Below are 18,539 nucleotides of genomic sequence, written 5' to 3' on the forward strand. Positions count from 1 at the left end.
GGGGCTGCAGGGCCCGCAGGGGTGTGCAGGGGCTGCAGGGGCTGCAGGGCTGTGCAGGGTGATGCTCTTTTATTATCAGCTTTGTGTCCTGTCTACTGTTAAGCCGCACACATGTACGAAGTTAAAATGACCATTAACCTTTACAATGTGCTAAAATGAGAAAAAGAAAAGAAGTGCGATCGTGGATCACGGCAGAGAGTTGCCGCCCGAGGGCTCCGGGATTCCGCTGGGTGTCACCTCCCGGGGAGACGCTGCCGGAATCTCGGCTGCTGGTGCTGCCACCACCAGGGTAGCTGATAATGTCACTGAAAATGGCCGAAGAACTGGGGCGATGGTGACAAGAACAGGGACTGCCCGCTAATCCACGTTTCTAACAACAGTCACGACGGGTAATGACTCGGAATCCCACTGGTCACGAGAGCAGGTGCCACCCCAGCGCACAGTCACCTGCATGTCCCTTGGCTGTCTGCCTCTTTTTCCCTTCCCCTTCCCACCGCTCTTTAATTGGCGTCGTAGGGATGGGAAGTTCGTCTGCTTTACGGGGTAGACTTTATTCTGTGAGTGTTACGCTGCCCAGCTTCCATTTCAGAAGCCAGCAAAGTAACCTGAACCCTCCAGCGCCGGCTGTCAGAAACACCTGAGCAGACACGCAGCGGTCTGGTGTCTGCTGGCGCGTACGGCTTTATTCCTTTTGTCTTTCATCTCCACCAAACGGGCTCCTAAGTCTGCAGACAGTCTCTACGTGTATCCAGTCCCCGTGGTATTTTTCACACAGGACGGCGGCAAAAGTTCCAGTCAATGTTCTTAGGGACGAGGGCAAAGACCTACATGAAGCTGGTTTCACATGTGGCCCTTGACTGATGTTTTCTTTGGCTCAGAGGCAGAGTCCACAGAATCTTAACACTGGTTTTCTTTCTCCTAGCTAAGGAAAGGTCTTGACGGGAATGTTCATTGGATCTGACGTTATAATGTAACTAATAAGAGGAGGAGGAGGAGGGAGTATGTGTTTTCTCTGATTAGAAAGTCTACAATGAGTCACTTTCAAGATGAAGCCAAGTTTGCCAAGAGTTTTTCAGAATTAACCCGTCAGCAGGCCACACCGGGTTCTCGGTGTAATACACACATGGAAACCCGGACGGGAGACTCAACGATAACTAAAAATCTGGGCGAAAATCCTCTCCCGACAGCAGAAAGAGCGGCTCTCACTTGCTGTGACGTCTCCCATTTCCGTAACACTCTCCCACATCACTTGTTTTACGAAACAGATTTCAGAAGCTAAGACAAGGGGAACCCCTCCAAGAACATGACTTGCTCATTACCTGCGCTGTTGGTAACAAATCCCTAAAGGTCGAAGCAACGCGGCATCCTGGGAAGAGCACGGTCCTCTCCGAACACGCCCGGGAGGCGGGGAGAATCCGATGGGTATGAACTACCCCCTGCCCCTAACCGAACCAGAGCACTGGCTTCTTCCTTTCAAGGCGGGATTCGGCATCAACACAGAGCGCTGGTTTCTGCTAGGATGGCGCGTGTTTTGGGAGACGGGTAAAAATAACATAATACGGCAGTGACAATTACTTCCCATTGACAGCGTTCGTCTGGTTGACTGTGTTCCTTTTACGGGTTACTGCCCAAGTATGGGACAAAAAAGAAAGAGAAGCCACAGGGAACTAAAAATTAAATTCAACAAAAGCATTTCTTACTATTACCTTTAACTAAATGCACTTCATCTTACGGCCACGTGGTATTCAATAGCTTTTAAGAGTGCTTTTAAAAAATCATCCTCGTTAAACTTTTAAAAAGCAACATAATTATAATAGAACCATCACATGTCACTTTTATTTTCTGTCAGTGCTGGCAATGTGGTTTGCCAGTGTCTGAAAACATACTTTTTCTCCCCTGTAACATTTATACATTTCAGGACACCGATCTCTTCAAAATCCTGTCAAATCACAATGAGTAAAAGTAACCTACTTCACAAATACTATTTGCTGACCTCACACCCATTAGAATGGCTATCATCAAAAACAAAACAAACAAAAAACCCCAGAATACCCAATGCTGGTGAGGATGCGGAGAAACCGGAACCCTGGGGCACCGCTGGCAGGAACATGAAGCGATGCAGCCGCCACAGGAAACGTGCGGTGGCTCCGAGGACAGGGGCAAACAGAACCGCCGCACGATCCGGCAACGCCGCTTCCGAGCGCACACGCGGGATTGAAGGCGGGCCTCGAGGAGATGTACACGCCCGTGCTCACGGCGGTGTGACAGGAGCCAGGAGACGGAAGTAAACTAAGCATATTCATCGACAGATGAATGAACAAACAAAACGCAGTATACACATAAAATATTATTCAGTCTTAGGAAGGAAATTCGGACACATGCTGTAACATGGACGTACGTCACGCTGTGTAAAATGAACCAGTCACCAGGACACATGCCATGTGCTCCCACTTATGGGAGGTCCTCAGTCAAATCCACGGCCACGGAGAGTGGAAGGGTGGCTGCCGGGGGCGGAGAGCACGGGGAGCTGCTGGAAGGGCCCAGGGTTTGGTTCTGCAGGACGGAGGGTCCTGGAGATGGACAGTGGTGACACGGAACAGGTGACTGTGCTCGATGCCCCTGAAGTGTGCACTTACAATGGCTTTGTGCTTTGTGTATTTCACCACAATTTAGACCAACAACGACAAAATTACTACTTGCACAGGAGCACAGTGACTGTCCTGTCAGAAAGCTGTAGCAAGAACATACTTCCCCAAAAATCTTACAGCAAGAATTAAATCAGAGTCTTAATGGTTGAATCTACCACCTCGCTAGTTGGAAACACACAGGCATAACATTTCCCCAGACTGGCTAAGAACAAAGTAAGAACTCAGTCAGTAAGAAGGGTCCTGTGAGCCTGCTACACCCACACCCAGTGGGTGCTGCTGGCACCCCCATTCCCCCCCCCCCCGCCCGGGTCCCGGCTGTGCCTCCCCCACGGAGTGACTCTTGGGCGCCTCTCCTACAACCAGGTCCGTCCGTTCCAGGCAGCCCAGGAGCCCAGCCCGATCCCAAACCCACGCTGGTATTTCTAGGAAGCCAATTCACTTTAATTCCCTCTTCTTCTTCAACTCCTGGAGGTCCCACCTACTTCCTATTCTCTGTCCGCCCTAAAATGCATTCTCTCCAAAAACCAGTCTCCTCCATACGACCAGACCTAACTGCCGCCTCATTGGAAGCCTCACCCACAGCAGACCCTTCCGGAGCCCCAGGAACCCCCGAGGATGCTCTGCTACCTGCACGCTCCGGTCCTCGCTCAGCCAGCCCAGCCCTAAAACACCTGTTGGAGAGCGAAAGAACCAGCAGGACAGCTGGTTGAACTTGCAGGTTGCCAGGCCCCAGGAGGCCTGACGTGGGGCTCCGGAATATGCGTCCAAAACAAGCACAGCAAGCGATGTGACGCAGCCTGGCCCTGACCCACACTGGCGGCCCGAAGCCCCGCCCAACCAGGGCCTTAGAGACAAACCCCTGATCATCCGTGCCTAAACTTTCAGGGACAACCTTAGCTTCCCTGCGCCCTCCCTCGGAGGAAGACGTGTGAATACCCTGAATGCTCACCGCACTAAGCAGACCACAGACGTCTGCGTCACACTGTAGCTTAGTTGAAGTTGACATCTGCTCTCGGGGTTGACTCATACCTGCAGACTGACCTCGCAGCTACGACGGTCTTTTGAGAAGAAAGGCAGCTTCCTATGGGAGGAACCGACAGTTCTTCACAGGCAAACTGCAGCCTGACTCACTTTCTAAAGCACTGCACCCATTTCGGCTGACCTTTTAAAAGATTTTTTTTAAATGTTTTGAGGCCCAACTGGTGTGGCTGGGTGGGGTGGACGTTGTCCTGCAGACCAAAGTCCCCAGTCTGAGTCCCGGCCAGGGCTGCAGCCGGGGGTGCGGGCCAGGGCTGCAGCCGGGGGTGCGGGCCAGGTCCCAGGCTGGGTGCATGCGAGAGGCCAGCGGCCGATGTTCCTCTCACACTCGATGTTCCTCTCACACTCGGGTGTCTCTCCCGCTTTCTCCCCCCTTTCCCCCCTCACCAAAAATAAATAAATCGAATCTTTTTTTAAAAAAAATGCTTTGAATGTTTCCAATCATAGATTTGTTGCAATTACTTTGTAATTTCAAATTTACCATTGTCCGACATTATCCATCTATACACAAATGGCTTCTAAGGAAAGAAGAAGTCGCAGGATAGGCTATTTAGAACTGCCTGGATGTCTAAAAAGTATGAATTTTAAATTCTACACAAATCAAAATTCTATTTTCTATATTAAAAATCCACATGAACATGTCAACTATTCTCAACGGTAAGCGACTCATTTCCCTCCCGGACGCGTCCACGTCTGAGGACGAAGGCAAGAGCGATCTGGTAACAGACGAGGGTAATCTGAATCACGCAGGGCAATGGAAAGATCCCTGGACGGGGCCTGCCGAGTTCCAAAGCCAGTTCTGCCGTGGCTGGGCTGCGTGACCCAACTGCGGGGCCAAGGGCAAGTATTTCCCCGTCTCTAGCACCGATGGAGGGTACACATCAACCGATGACCTCACGGAGCCACGGGAAGTGCATCAGTGCATGTACATGAAATGACTTATAAGTCGCTGCTACTTCAAAAGACTATATTCCAAATTCCTCCAGATGGTTCGATTTTCGGAGTGCTGGTAGGTGTTCTGCACTGGAAAGTTCCTTCCGTTTACTCAGGTGATTCACTGAGGGTCCTCTCTGCACAAGGTTTTACACTAGGTACCGAGGAGGAGCAGAGAAGAGATCAAGGTTAAGGTGCTTCTAGCAGGTTCCACATGTTTGCAGCCTAGTTGGGGTTGTTCCAGTGATTTCATCGACAGTGCCGTGGACTGACTGCTGTGCCCCTCAGCCCTCTGGTCCACCGAGCAGTAAGTATACTTACTCGATTCCAGGAGGCAGAGTGGGCAAACCACACGGGCGTTGAGTGTCTCGTCCCTGTGCCAGTAGACTGACAGCTCAGGGAACGGAAAGATGTGGGAAAAAGGGCTCAACAGAAAGTGAGTGCCTGTTAAGGACGCTGGTTATATCATATATGCTCTCTTTCAACCCTCAAAATAATCCTATGAAATAGTAACATTCTCATTTTATGGACGGAAAATCATCTTAGAGAGATAAGCAACGTGGTCAAGACACAAAGCAAGTGACAAGGTCGGGAACAGAACCTAAGCCTGTTCTCACTGAAAAAGCCTGCTGTCTCCCAGCTCCATCATGGATGGATCAGCAGGTGAAGAGGGGAGAGAGGAAGACGGCATTCAAAATAAGCCCAAGCTTGAAGCTAAGAGAAATCCCCAAGTCTGGTAGAAGGGGGGCGGGGGAGCATCAGGCAGTTTGCGGAAATAAAGTTAAGGCAAAGACTGTGACGAGACTGAAAGTCCAGGTGGCTAAGAAACGGGCACTTAGTCCTATAGGTTTACAGAATGGAACTGGAGACTGTAAGGAGGGGAGCGGAGGATGAAACCAGAACAACTCGGAGGGAGAACTTCACAGCAGGACTCAGGTGGACTGGAGGAAATGCATGGCATGATGGGGAACAACTTATTTAAAACCACAAGCACTTCAATACTTAAGTAAACCTGGTAGTAATGCTTCTGTAATAAAATATTATCAAACTATCTCTTGCATGCTTCTTAAAACACATCCCGAGACACATTTTTTAAAACAGCTGTGTGTCCTCCTAATTCTGATGCGGGCTGGAAACTACTCCCCCCACCCCACATGCATCTGAAAAAGAATTCTCCTTAGCTCAGGCCACATTTAAAAACCCTGGACACGTGGCCTCAGAGCAGGAAGGGCCAAACGGAAGGAGTAACCGGGGAGATGGCAACTCCCAAACTCCTTGGTGAAGAAAAACAAAGTTGCAAACAAGTGGTATCTTCATATTTCCACAAGCACTTAAAACTGTTTGTCAAGGAAAAAAGGGCTGACAGATTAGAGGATGACTTTCACATGACCCTAGATTTACTTTCCTCCCAAATTTAGTTTCCACTTCTCACACAAATCAATACGAAAGCATCAGCCTCATCACTGAAGGGCCAAATGTCCTTTCTTTTACGGATGCAGAGCTTTTAGTGTTTTTGGTTTTTTTGGTCCGGACTGGAGAATTTAGTGCTTCTTTGGCAGTTCAAGTTCTCCTCCCATTCAGCCTTCCCCACAGGAAAATTCAGTTGCATTCCGTAACCTAACTCCGAGCTGCAGCAAGCCAAGGCTCGGTATCGCCTGAACACATCTGAGACGGGGAGGAGGATCATATTAAACCCTTTAGTAACTATCAGATAGACGGCAATAACCTAATTAGCCAGCAGAGCACAGGTGGCAGGGGCCCAGCCAGTACTCTGGTCAAAGGCACTGATGGACTCCCTCACCAAGAAGGTGATTGGTCACCTTGAGAAGGGGAACTGGGAGAGGACAAGGCAACTTGGCCAGGAAAACCTGGAGGGAAGTGTGCAGCTGGGGCTTTCGAGGAGAACTACAGTAAACAGAAGTGGCAAAAGGAGCGGGCTCCGAGGAAGGTCATCATCATCTTTTCCACACAACGTCTGATGTCAAAACGACCTCACTCCCAATTCTGCAACCCTAACTTGAAAGTGGACCTTTGAGAAAGTGAGGCGAGCGTGAGGTTCTGGGGAGCACTGGAAGGGCCCAAACCACATTCCGAGACTGTCTTCACAGCCCTGCAAAGGGAGGAGACAGGGTACCTGTGTCCAAGTACCAAGGTATTTTAACTTCTGCAGGGAGGAATGAACTCCTCAAAGGTTACATCTGCTTCGGCTGCCAATGGCATTCTCAGACCTCAGCCACTGGATCCTCAGCCTAGAGCTAAGGCATTAAACACAGTGAGGACAAAGGTGCTCACAGATGAGAGTGTAGGGGCCAGGTGGTAATGCTAAGGGAAATACGTGTTTTTATTGGTCCAGGACGAGCCAAGAACCTTACGAATACCTAATTTACAACCCTATCAACCAGAGTCTATTTCCCAAAGCCTCATGCACTTGGCCTTACGGAAAAGCCAATCTGCAGTGCCAAAATTCTCGACATTTGCCTCTGGCTATCAACCTGGACTTCAGAACCTGCTTTTACGCTTTAGCTCTGTAATATTTAAAGCCAAGTAAATTTTTCAGGACCGTAAGAGTACTGACTTGACTTTACTACTTTTTCCTACTCTTTTTCGTTTTTCTGCATCCTGAAGACGAGTCAGGCCAAGCTTCGATGCCCAAATGCTTGTCGATTTGTGTGCGGGCTCCAACGTGGTGCTGCGGGCCCATTAAATAAGAAACTTTCGCTGCTGAGCGATAAGGACAAATTTAGCCGCCACCTCTCAAAAAAACAAAATATAATAAAGTGGGGAGGAACGTGAAGGGCTGCATCTTCGGCCTGCAGCTTCGCTCTCTCGCCAGGGGCGCGGAGGCCGAGCGAGACGTAGGAAAACTGGCCAGACTGTCGCTCCCAGGCCTGTGGAGACTCGGGCGGGGCCTTGGGGCGGCCGCGCCGGACGAGGAAGGCAAAGAGTCCTATGGACTCCCACACCGACCCGCCGCCCAGGGACTCGGGAACCTTCCCCTGGGCCATCGGCCCACACCTGCCACCGCGCCCGCTGCCCCTTTCGGTCAACGGCCTCCCGCCTCCGGGACTCACAGATTCAGCCGCTCGTAGGTTGTCGCCGCCATCCTGCACGTCGCCGCCATCCTGCACCACCACCTCTTTCCTCCTCTTTCCGCCTGCCCCGCCCCGCGCCGCCACCTCGGCTACGGCGCCACCGGTCACCCTGGCGCGGCGGCCGCAGCACCCAGCCTGGTCCCACCCCTCTCCACGCCCCTCCAGGCCGGCGAACGTACGGGACGCGGCCGTGGACAAACTTCCTGCGCACGCCTGAGACGCCGTCCGGCGCAGTGGGGAGGAGCGCGGTGACGTCGCCGCTGCGGATTGGCGGAGCGCGTTTACAGGGGAAAGGAGGAGCCGTAGGTGCCGTGGGCAGGCGCTGCGGCAGAAATGTACTGGTTGTGTTGGAGAGCCTGTAGAAGCTGCGTCAAGGGTAATCTACATTGCGAGAGAGGCTTCGGGTAGTACGGGGCCAGTGGCGCAATGGATAACGCGTCTGACTACGGATCAGAAGATTCTAGGTTCGACTCCTGGCTGGCTCGTTACGTACACTCTTTTGCCGTACGTGGGGTAGATGTTCCACAGCTTTCTTAGGAAGTACTGTTAAGGAAAGTAACGAAAGTGTGAAGGTTAAACGTCTTGAATTTTAACGCTACTTTGCCCAAAATGTCATCTTTTTTAGCTGTATTTGGAACGCGGAGTTGTGCGAGGTCATTTGCACATCGCAAAGCGCCCTATTTAAGGACCCACTTGAGGAGTCTCTGTGAATGGGGTACATTGAGGAAAACACACCTGGAACGGGAGCGGTTTTGGAGTGGGGATGGGGAGGGGAGCGGACTGTGGCCGGAGGTTAGCTACCGGAAGTCCCCAAGGCGCGCTGAAGGCAGCTGCTCGGGCCTTTTCCCTGTGGATGGGAAGCCCCAGCGGTGGCGTGCACAGCGGCGCCGCGCCAGGTCCCCGGGGTGGGGTGGGCTCCAGCTCTAACCGCATTGGAGAAGGAACCGCTGCAGTGCGGCTGCGCGCAGCCGAGCGGGGCCCCGCAGTGCGGGCAAGCTGCAGCCCTGTGTTTTGAGAGCGCAGGGTCCTAAAGCAACGTGGCCCCAATGCCTTCGGGAAACCTTAAGACGTGGGTATTTTTTGCAGTAAGAAGACCTCAGGTAATCTCGCATATCCCTCTCATGTAATAGGTGTCTGGCTCAAAGACCTGGGGAGGCCCGAAAAGTCTGCGGCTGAGAGGGGACTTGAATCCGGGGAGTGGCTGAGACCTCGAACCCTGTCCATTAACCACTCAATCGATCGGTTCATCTGTCCAATATAACGTGTTTTCCTCCTGAGGGAATCACAGAAAATTTGTAAACTATAGAAAATTACTCGGAATAAAAATAATGCCAGTTCTCCTCTCGAGATTATTGTTATTAGCGTAATAATTTCTTCCCTCGAGGCTCCCCCCCCCCCCCCCCGCTCTTGTAATATGGGTCTATCCACACATGTATTTTTCAGGATTTGTGCTTCCTTTTTGTCTCCTTGGGGGTTTTTTGCCTGAAATTTAAGGTCATTAAATATTCTTCAAAGATATCTCATTAGAGAACTAGATACTTTAAGATTACTCTTGTTGGGAATTTGGGTTATCAGTTTAACACTTTTCAAAAATAATTCCGTATTGAATTATTTTATACATGTCTAATAAATTTCTAGATGTAGAATGATCAGGTGGATATTTTTAAGGTCCATTTTATGGACATTTTTACTCCTTGGTACACACTTTCAAGTTGCCTTCCAAAAAAGTTAAGCCAATAAACACTTCCACCAATTAACATGTTTCCTTGCACGCTAACCAGCACTGTGCATTATAATTTTCATTATTTCTTTGCAATTTTTGTAACTGAAGAACAGAACTTCCTTTTACTTAATGTGTGTGTGTATGTATATATATATATCACTTGATGTATGTGTCTCTTGATACATGCATTCAGTGTTTTCTTGCAGATTTGTTGGACTTTTTAATATATAAAGGGTTTGAACTCTTTGGCTATCATATCCATTGCAATCTGTACATTGTACTGCTTCCTTATAATATTTTTGCATCTACAGTAATTTTCACTTTCATGTATTCCAGTGTACCACTATTCTCCTTTATAGTGTCTTCTGTGCACATGTGCTCTTTTCATACTGTTTAGTGTTTGTGTTATTTTTTTCCACTTACTGTTAGTTCACTTGTAATTTATTTTGTTGGCCATCCCAATGCAGAAATCATTGAAGTCTTAAAGCCTGTCACTCTTATTGAGCAATTAAGAGCTCTAAGCTTTTTACTTGGGCTTATTCCATCCTAACCCAATTCCCTGAGGGAAGTTCTGCTGGCCCCATTTTGAAATATCAGGGAACTAAATTTGCATGAAGTCATTGAGCAATTAGGTAGTGGAGCCTGAGTTAGGCCTTGAATCTGTGCTCTTGACCCCAAGGCTCTTCTGCCCATGGGCTTACTATTCGCCGGAGGGTGACCACATGCGTGGACCCGGGGCCATTCCCTGTCTGGGCACGAAGGGTGATCACATGTGCACTTCACCTCGTCCCCCTTGCCAATTAGCAATCAGAAGACCTCATCTCTAGTCCTGATGATGCTCCTACTCACCAGCTCTGGGCTCTGGGACGTTTCCTCTCCTTTAATAAAATGGGCAGCCTATCTGGTGAGGCTTTAAGAAAAGAATGCTTCCAGCTGAACAGCCTCTGCTGGGCAGAGGGCACCTGCGTGGGCTTCTCTGCACACGTCACCACGGAGAAGTGCTGTCACCACAAAGCTAAGAGACACAAAGGTTAACCTTCCTTTGCCAACTGTGTGATACAACCCACGGCCTTTGTGAGCATTCAGGGAGACTGAAAAGTGGAAACTAATTCACACAGGAACAGGCATTCCTCCTGGGCATTTTTAGGTGCCAAACAAGCCGAAATTGGATTGTTAGGAAAGCAGCGTTCAGGATAAGAAACCGGCCAGGGATCGGTGAGAGAAATTGACATCTTTAGCCAAGTTTTTCCTATAGTGAAATTATGTTGCCCATGTAAATACAGTTCTTTAATGAAATCTGCCGACAGGCTTTCCATGACAACAGTCCAAGCTGCCAGTGAAGTGTGGTGGCATCATCCAGGTGGTCTCTGCAGCCCCCTTCGGTGTCCATCTGCTACTGGAGAGTGTGGCTCCCAAACGTGGCTCCCATGTATCTACTTTTGACCCATTCAGTCTGTCATTGGGTCTGACCTCCTGCCAAGCCTCCGAATTGGGCGGGTCCCCTCCCCTCCCCTCCATCACAGGCCTGCTGTGGGCTGGGTCCCACAGGGAATGCAGGGTCCGTCTACTGATCAGTTGGTGGGAGGGCCTTGTGCAGCTTTACACACCTGGGGCATCCACATAACCAGGGCTTTCCCTGGAAGTGTGACACGCCTAAAGCTGTCACACACCTGGGACCACCTTTTGGATCAGACCTCAGGCTTCTTTTTCTCGCTTTTTATTCACTTGTTTTCCATCCAAGGAAAATGCAAACCCTACTTTTAGCAAGGCTTGAGGAAAATGCACCTAATATCCCTGGGATAGACTTTCATTTCCACCAAAAAAAAATTTGTGGAACACTTGAGCTAAATAATGCCCCCTGCCCCCTGCAAGATGTCTACGTTCTAATCCCAAGAATCTGTCAAGATCTTCGCCGACAAGGTAAAAGAGACTTGATGGGTGTGACTAAGTTAAGGGTCCTGAGATGAGGGCATCTCCTAGACCATCTGGGTGTGCTCGATGTAATCCCACGAGTCCTGGGAAGAAAGCAAGAGGGCTAGAGGTGTGAAGACCGAAGAGGTCACAGTGACAGGACCAGGGCCAGTTCATGTGGGCAGCCTCTGGGAGCTGAAAAGGGCAAGAATGGATTCTCTCCTGGAGCCGCCAGAGGGAATGCGGCTGTGCTGACCTTGACCCTCTGCGGCCACTCTCTCCAGAACTGCAGGGTGAAGTGGAGTTGTCGTAAGCACTAAATGTGTTTATTTGCTACAGAAGCAACAGGAAACCAGTGGAGACTCCCACAGAGACGGGGATAAGCCCCTCATCCCACTCCCAGTTCCAGCTAAGTAGCCTTCGTGAACAAATACCCGGAAGGATGAGGTACGCCCCCAGCAGGCGGAGTGATCAAACAGCTGCCCTGGCGTGACATTGCCTGGGACGAAACCTCAGCTCTGCCCACCGGGTGCTCACTGCTTGTGGGTTCATTCATGTTTCTGTGTCTCATTGTCCATAAAATGAGGGATCATAAAGAACACGGTCCTTGGAACAATACCTGCTACACGGTGAGCACACAGTCCGTGCCAGCTGTTACTGTTGGTACTGCTTGAACCGTGGGACTTAAAACCAAACCAGGTTCCCCCACTGCCTCAGATCCAAGTAGCCCAGAGACCTGAGCCAGCTACTCTTTGGTCATGACTACGCCACCTCCTCCCAACTCCAAGTTCAGGGATGTCATGCTGATAGCCTACAATTGGCCGTCCTGGGAGTAGGGAGGATTCACATCATAGAAACGAGCAAACATCTCAAATCGGGGCTTAATCCCCACCCACGCTCACCTCACCCCAGAGCGGGCTTGCCAGCACACCTCGGCCCAGACTATCCGTTCCCCGACTCTATTTTCATCCCTCGTAGCATCAGGGTCACAGGAGAACAGCAGACCAAGCTCAGCAAAGTCAGAATAACTGCTCTCTAATTGTTCAAGGAGCTGGTTGAGTTCCTAGTAAGATGCTACTACAATCAGTGCCCTCGTCTCAGATTTCCCGTGTCCTTGGCACAGCAGACGGGGCAGCCACGAGCACCAAACGGAAGCCTCGTCCCTGGAGCAGTGGACAGAGAAGTACCTGGGCCCCCTCCCCCTCCCCCTCCCCAAGGACTCTAACCCCACCCTCAGCCCGTTCTCTCTGCCAGTCCACCCCCCTGAGGGTGCCTGCCTCCAGTCTAGCGGGGAACTCGCCTCTGGGACGCTTTGGTCACAGACTCACTGCAAAAATAAATAAGTGAAACAAACCCATACACAAAAGGGAAGGAGCCAAAACCACCACCACAGCAGCACGACCTTAAAGGTCTCAAGAATAAGGATCCAGCTGAGGAAACTGCCGATTCTTAGAAGATGATTCCGCAAGGGTCTCACATTCCTACGCAGCTTGTGAACTAGGCGCTGACGGCCTGAGTTCCATACTGTCTTTTCAAGGACCGTCGGTGTAGTGAACCACCTTGGATGGTCGAGATAGTGTCTCTGGGTGGGGCAAAAGCCAGGCTTTATAAAAGACTGAGGACCCCTGGGGCTGGGGTTTCCTCTTGTAGTTACAGGACCAGGGCTCAGGGAACTGGTGCGAACGCTGATACAGTGAAAGGCTCCTTCCGTTGCTATGAGCACCCCAGCTGTCCACAGTCTCTGACCTAGGAGGACCCCCTGAAACCATGGCACGTGACATTACTGGCTTGTATGTCTAGTCACACGCCACTTACCGATGAGGATACATTCTGACAAAATGCATTAAGTGATTTCGTCGTGGAGGTGGAGCGAACACCAGAGCACAGCTGCACGAACCCAGGTGGTCTAGCCTGCGAAACCCCTGTGCTACATGGTGCAGCCTATGGATTCCAGGCTACAGGCCGGTGCAGCATGTTACTGCACAAAACACGAGATTAAATGCACTCAAGAGACACAGTAAACACGAGATGCGTGAGGCTGCTGCCATGTAACACAGCATACTGTTTGATAGCAAACTCTTTTAAAGGTAGAAAAGAATAAACTCTAGAAAGGCAGTAAAAAGCATTGTACAGAAACTGCATAAACCTGTGAGAGTCGTTTGCCATCACAACCAAGTACAAGGCGCTGTACACAATTGTCCGTGCTAAAGTGTTATACAGCGGGCGGGGCAGATCTGTTTACCCAGCAGCACCACGAACACAACTGATACATTGCACTGTGACTGTCAAGGGCTGCGTCACTAGGTGATAGATTTTTCAGCTCCATCACCATCTTATGGGACCATGTCTGCATAAGCGATCCTCTCCCTGATTGAAACACGGTTATGAGGTGCATGACTAGACAGTACAGTCTCAGCCCCGTCCCAGTTCTGACACCCCTGTGTTCCTTTAAGAATCCAGAGCTCAAAAGGGGGACCCAATCCAGTGAACAAAAAGCACCGTCCTCCTCCTCTGCACACTACACAAAAGAAGGCCCGGCAGACACCGCCCTGTTGGGAGAGCACTTTAATAGTCTATAAGTTGATGCAGTTTTATTGCCACGGTCTTCTGAATCATTTTACAGTAACACCTCAAATAATTTTTAGTAACAATATTTTGTACAAATTGTAAAATAACAGTGAGTTTTTGAATCATTCTGCAGGAAAGGAAGAGACAGAAAAATAATTTTGCCCCACGGCTGAAATTGTCATACACGCTGGAAATTTCCCACACCGGTCCAGTTCTGGCTCAGAACGGTAAGATAGCTAATAGATTTTATTCATTTTCTTCTATTGCTTTTAAAGGTTAGTTCACATGGTAACTGGGAAATCAGGGCTGCTTGTGGCACCAAGGAGAGTAGGAAGAATTCGGTTTCCTGGCAGACAGGGTGTCACTAACAGGTGCACCAAGCAACAGCGGCTTGAGGGTCACGTCTCCCACACGCGCTGCGAGAGTGCCAGCGGCCTCACGGCGCTCACACTTCCACACACACGGGAAAGGCACACGAAGACAGCCTGCAACGGACTGTGAATGACAGAGAATTCTTCCAGGCCTTGCACTCCTGTTTCCCTCCTGCAAGCGGGACTCAAGCCCATGGGAACAGGACAACGGGAGCCCTTGAAGGTGATCAGAATCCTGTGACGACCCCTCCAGCCACCCAGGGTGCAACGGCATCAGCTCAGGACTCAGCGGAAAGAGGTCTTCACTCCGGCACTCCCCACGGAGCAGTGGAAGTCCCGCGCCGGGGACAGGCAATGCCGGGGACAGGACTGCGTTGAGCCCTCCCAGGTGAGACACGAATAGATCTCTCCTCACTCGGTGATTGACTCAGGTGGGGAAACGTCAGACAGACAGACACAGAATCCCGATACAGCCGGCCAAACGGGGCCACGGGCCTTCCTCAGACCGCCCAGGCAGTGTCTGAATGGCCCTGCCTGGGTAGGGGTCAGAGCTGGTGGCAGGGGGCGAGAAAAAACTGCAGGGCAAAAATGAGGCGAGGGAGAAGGCTGGAGGCTGGCTTTGGGGCCTGGCTTATCAGGCCATAATCCTCCTCATATATCCCATAATCCTCCCATAATCCTCCTCTCCTCGTCTAGCTATGAAGTGCACGCGTTGCCCAGGGAACCCAGGAAGGGCTGTTTGCTCTTTTACAACGAACTCATTCATTCATCCTGGTCTACCAGGGGCCTGTTTTCCTTCTAGGTGCCTAGAAGCACAGCCCTGATGCAGTTCTATCTGGCTAGTAGCTCACAGAATATTTCCGATAACCAAGTAGGGGAACACCTCTGCAAGGCTTCCACGCAAGGGCCTGAGCAGGAGGGAACCAAAACGAGAGCCCTGCCCCGTCCCCCGTCCGGGGACGCCGATCGCGAGAGAAGCTGCTCTTCGGATTCCGCCCCATCATTCTCTCACTGCTCTTCAGTGGCACAAAATGCCATACTTGCAGCCAGACCGGAATCACCCCAATCAAGGCTATTATTAAATTTCTCATTTAAAAAAATCACACACTTAACTAGTTACCCAATTTGCAAACCCACGCCTCCTGCCCCTGACAGTGGCTCCGAGGCAACTTCCTTCACCCCATGGGGCTTGCAAGTGGAGCAAAGACGAGCCTGCAAGGCTGGGAACATTCCCAGGCCGGCAGGGGCAGGTGGAGACGCATCGGCCGGCTCCCTGCCCACGGCCCTGCCTGCCCGGGCTGAGCCGGATGACTGGATGGGAAGAGAGGGGTATAATATGACCCCAGGGGTCGCTGCCCCAGCCCCGTGCACTCACAGCTTCTCGGGAGGCTCAGCCCGTGAAAAGGAACTAATGAAAGTGCACAACCTGGACAGAAGTGACATGTGGCCAAAGGATCCAGCAGAGTGACTCTAACAAAAACGTCAAACCAGCCCGTGCAGCGCTTCTTACAGGCAACTGGGTCTGAGTGGGTCACAACGCGGCCCAGATGGGAAGCGGAGCCCTGCAAGAGGTCTGGGGGTCCCAGGAGGGCTCCACTCACCACCCTCCGAGGCTCGAGTCCCCCAGTGCCCCCTGTGGGGTGCCAGGTGAGGAGGCGGAGAGCAGATGCCAGCTGCACTGCCCCAGCCTGGCTGGCAGTGGTGAGGTGGCCCCAGGGCTCCTGTGACAAGGCTGAGGGGCAAATGGCAGTCAACCTCTTTAAAATATTTATGCACGCACCTTCTTATTGAAACACCGAGGGACCTTGAGCCCCGTCTGGCCTCAGGACTGCGCCACGCAGGGCCAGTTCTGCCTCCTCCGTGCAGAGGTGGCCTTGACATCTTGCCTGTGTGTGGCCCTCGGGGCCCTTGTCACCCTGGGGAGCCAGCCAGACGCAATGCACAGCGTCCAGTGTCAACCTGCTGTAGTCCCCGAGGCCCTTTGGCTAGGGTCCCGGTGCCCTGACCCGCCGGAGGCAGGCTGTACGCAGCCAGACCTTCCCACCACGCCACAGAAGCCAGCTGAGCCCACTGTGACGGGCGAACTCCGCCCCTACCTGCGATCTGGTGACACTCGTGTCTGTGAGGTATCTTTTTGGGTGTGGAAGGCTGACAGTGGAGGGACACGATAAAGAAGAAAGAAGGAAAGGACAGACAAGAGCACTGTACCTTATACTGGTTTCTTCAAACACGCGCTGTGCCAAGGACTGGGCAGGAGGCCCTTGGGAAATGACTGTAATAACTTATGCTCAGGTGCGCGCCCACGCCGCTCTAGGGGTCTCGCACACAAACACCCCCCCTCTGCGCGGGGCAGGCTCTCGGGATGCGGCAGGACTTCCCCCAAAGCCCGGGGGGTTGCCCGCACGTGGGGTCCTGAGACTCGCCTCTGGGGGAGCGACTCCAAAGTCACGGACTCTGGGGAGCGGCAGAGGGGACTCGCGCAAACAGGTGGGCAGAGGGGCCTGGCGCCCGCGCCAAGTTCTTCGTCCCAAAGCCCCCCGCCTCGGCCTATGGGGGGAGGGAAGACCCGTGGGGACATGCAGAGTGTGTCTGAGGCCACCCTGTCTCGCTAACTTCAATGCACGGCTCTGGTTTCCCGAGGGAATTCCTTCCAAGAGACTCGGCACGTGTCAGGGCTTCCCACTCGTCATAAACCAGGCGGAGTCTGCAGAACAGCTGACACTCCACGGTGGAAGGAAGCTTAAGTCACGTGTGTGTGTGTGTGTGTGTGTGCACGCGCACACCCGCGTGCGCCGGGGGAGGGCGGGTGCGTGGGTTTTCCTGAAGGGAGGGAAGGGGCTGAATGGATGGGCAGCTGAAATCTCTCCTCCGGGGATGTTAGGAAATACGCCCCGGGCGACCCTGCCCCCCGGGGTCAGCCGTTCCCAGAGGAGACGGGCAGGCTCATTCGGTTGCACTGCTGTGATCCCGCCACGCACCACCCGCCTACTGGAGCGGCTTCCTGAACACTCCGATGAGCGTGAGCGCGTGCCAGCGAGGAAAGGCCCTTGGAAAACACTCACACACCAGACAGGGAGGGTGGGCCTCGCTGGGGATAGGGAAGGACCCCACACATGTGCACAGGTGCTTGCCGGCCAGGCCCTCCCACCCCCACCCCCACCAATGCCACCCCGGGGAACACCGGAATCAACGGGCGGATGGGCCACCGTGCAGCCCTGGCCTCCCATCCCGCGCTGAGGTCTCTGCACGGGGCTCTGGCTAGAAGCGGTGTGGGTGCGGGGCCGAGGACGAGGGGCCTTTCTCCAGCCTCTTGACGTGGCAGGACTGGCAGAACAGGCGGTCCTCCAGCGGGTAGCAGTGGTGGCCGTCCTCGTCGTTGAGCTCCAGGCCACAGTCCTGGGGAGGCAACAACAAGTGTCTGGTGGTAGCCCAAGAAAAGGACTGCCGGACGGACACAAAGGCCGCCACCGTCCCTGAGCGCGGCGGCGTGATTCTACGGGGGCGGAAGATGCGGAATCCAGGGGAGGTCCGGGCTGCCCCGTCCCCCGCCCCCTGGGGCCACCGGCCCCGTGTCACCCTCGAGCCCCTTGAGATGGGGCTGGTCGGAAATGGGACGTGACGTCAGTGTGAACACACACCAGGCTTCCCGGATGCAGGAAAGAGAAGGGTGTGAAATAGCTCACGAAAAATGTTTTATGGGGACAGCGCACTGAAATGATGACGTTCTGGGTCGAAGAAAGTTTTCCCACAGAAACTGGTCCCACCCGTTTCTTTCCCTTTTCTAAGGAGGCGACTGGGGAACAAAGTGACACCCTGGACTGCGTGGGTGGCTCCCGGGTTTCCACCCGACGGCACCCATCTGGGCTGTGGGGAGCGGACGGTCGGGCAAGCGTCTTCACCCCTTCCCCCAGCGCCAGGGGTACCACCGACGACGCCCACCTGTTTCTCCAGGGCTGGGGGTGGGATCCAGCTGCCTGTCCCCGCACCCCCTGCTCTCCCGACCCCCCACATCACAAAGTAAATCTCGTCTCCTTCCACCTAATTCCGGCTGAACACCCACAGGCTCTCACGGCGTCTGCGCCCTTCACACGGGCTGGGGAGGGGCGGCCCCTGGCCGGCCCAACAGGCGCAGCACCCGTGGCTCCTGCAGCCTGGGGGTGACACCAGGACAGAGAGGGGGCAGGTGGCCCCCCACCTTCACACGGACCAGCCACATCCCTGTTTCCAGGGGTGGGGGTGGGGTGGGGTGAACTTC

The 18,539-nt window shown here is 52.8% G+C and overlaps 1 protein-coding gene, 1 long non-coding RNA gene and 1 other non-coding gene across 4 annotated transcripts in view; 2 read left to right on the forward strand and 1 right to left on the reverse strand.

Annotated features, from left to right (window-relative positions):
• Positions 1 to 8,015: 8,015 nt before the first annotated feature.
• Positions 8,016 to 9,058, forward strand: LOC118501552. Its single transcript, XR_004904173.1, has 2 exons — positions 8,016 to 8,175; positions 8,842 to 9,058. It is a non-coding gene; the product is annotated as an uncharacterized LOC118501552 (long non-coding RNA).
• On the forward strand, positions 8,124 to 8,196 carry TRNAR-ACG. Its single transcript has one exon. It is a non-coding gene; the product is annotated as a tRNA-Arg (tRNA).
• A 6,222-nt stretch (positions 9,059 to 15,280) lies between the features above and the next one.
• LIMD1 (LIM domains containing 1) overlaps positions 15,281 to 18,539 on the reverse strand; it is a 58,932-nt gene continuing 55,673 nt past the window's right edge. For both annotated transcript variants that reach the window (XM_036030433.1, XM_028518416.2), the window contains one exon: positions 15,281 to 17,680. In XM_036030433.1, coding sequence (XP_035886326.1) covers positions 17,543 to 17,680 — 138 coding nt within the window. In that variant the 3' untranslated portion in view covers positions 15,281 to 17,542. The remainder of the gene's footprint in view (positions 17,681 to 18,539) is intronic.

Source organism: Phyllostomus discolor, chromosome 7, assembly GCF_004126475.2.
Source record: "Phyllostomus discolor isolate MPI-MPIP mPhyDis1 chromosome 7, mPhyDis1.pri.v3, whole genome shotgun sequence".
Lineage (NCBI taxonomy): Eukaryota > Metazoa > Chordata > Mammalia > Chiroptera > Phyllostomidae > Phyllostomus > Phyllostomus discolor.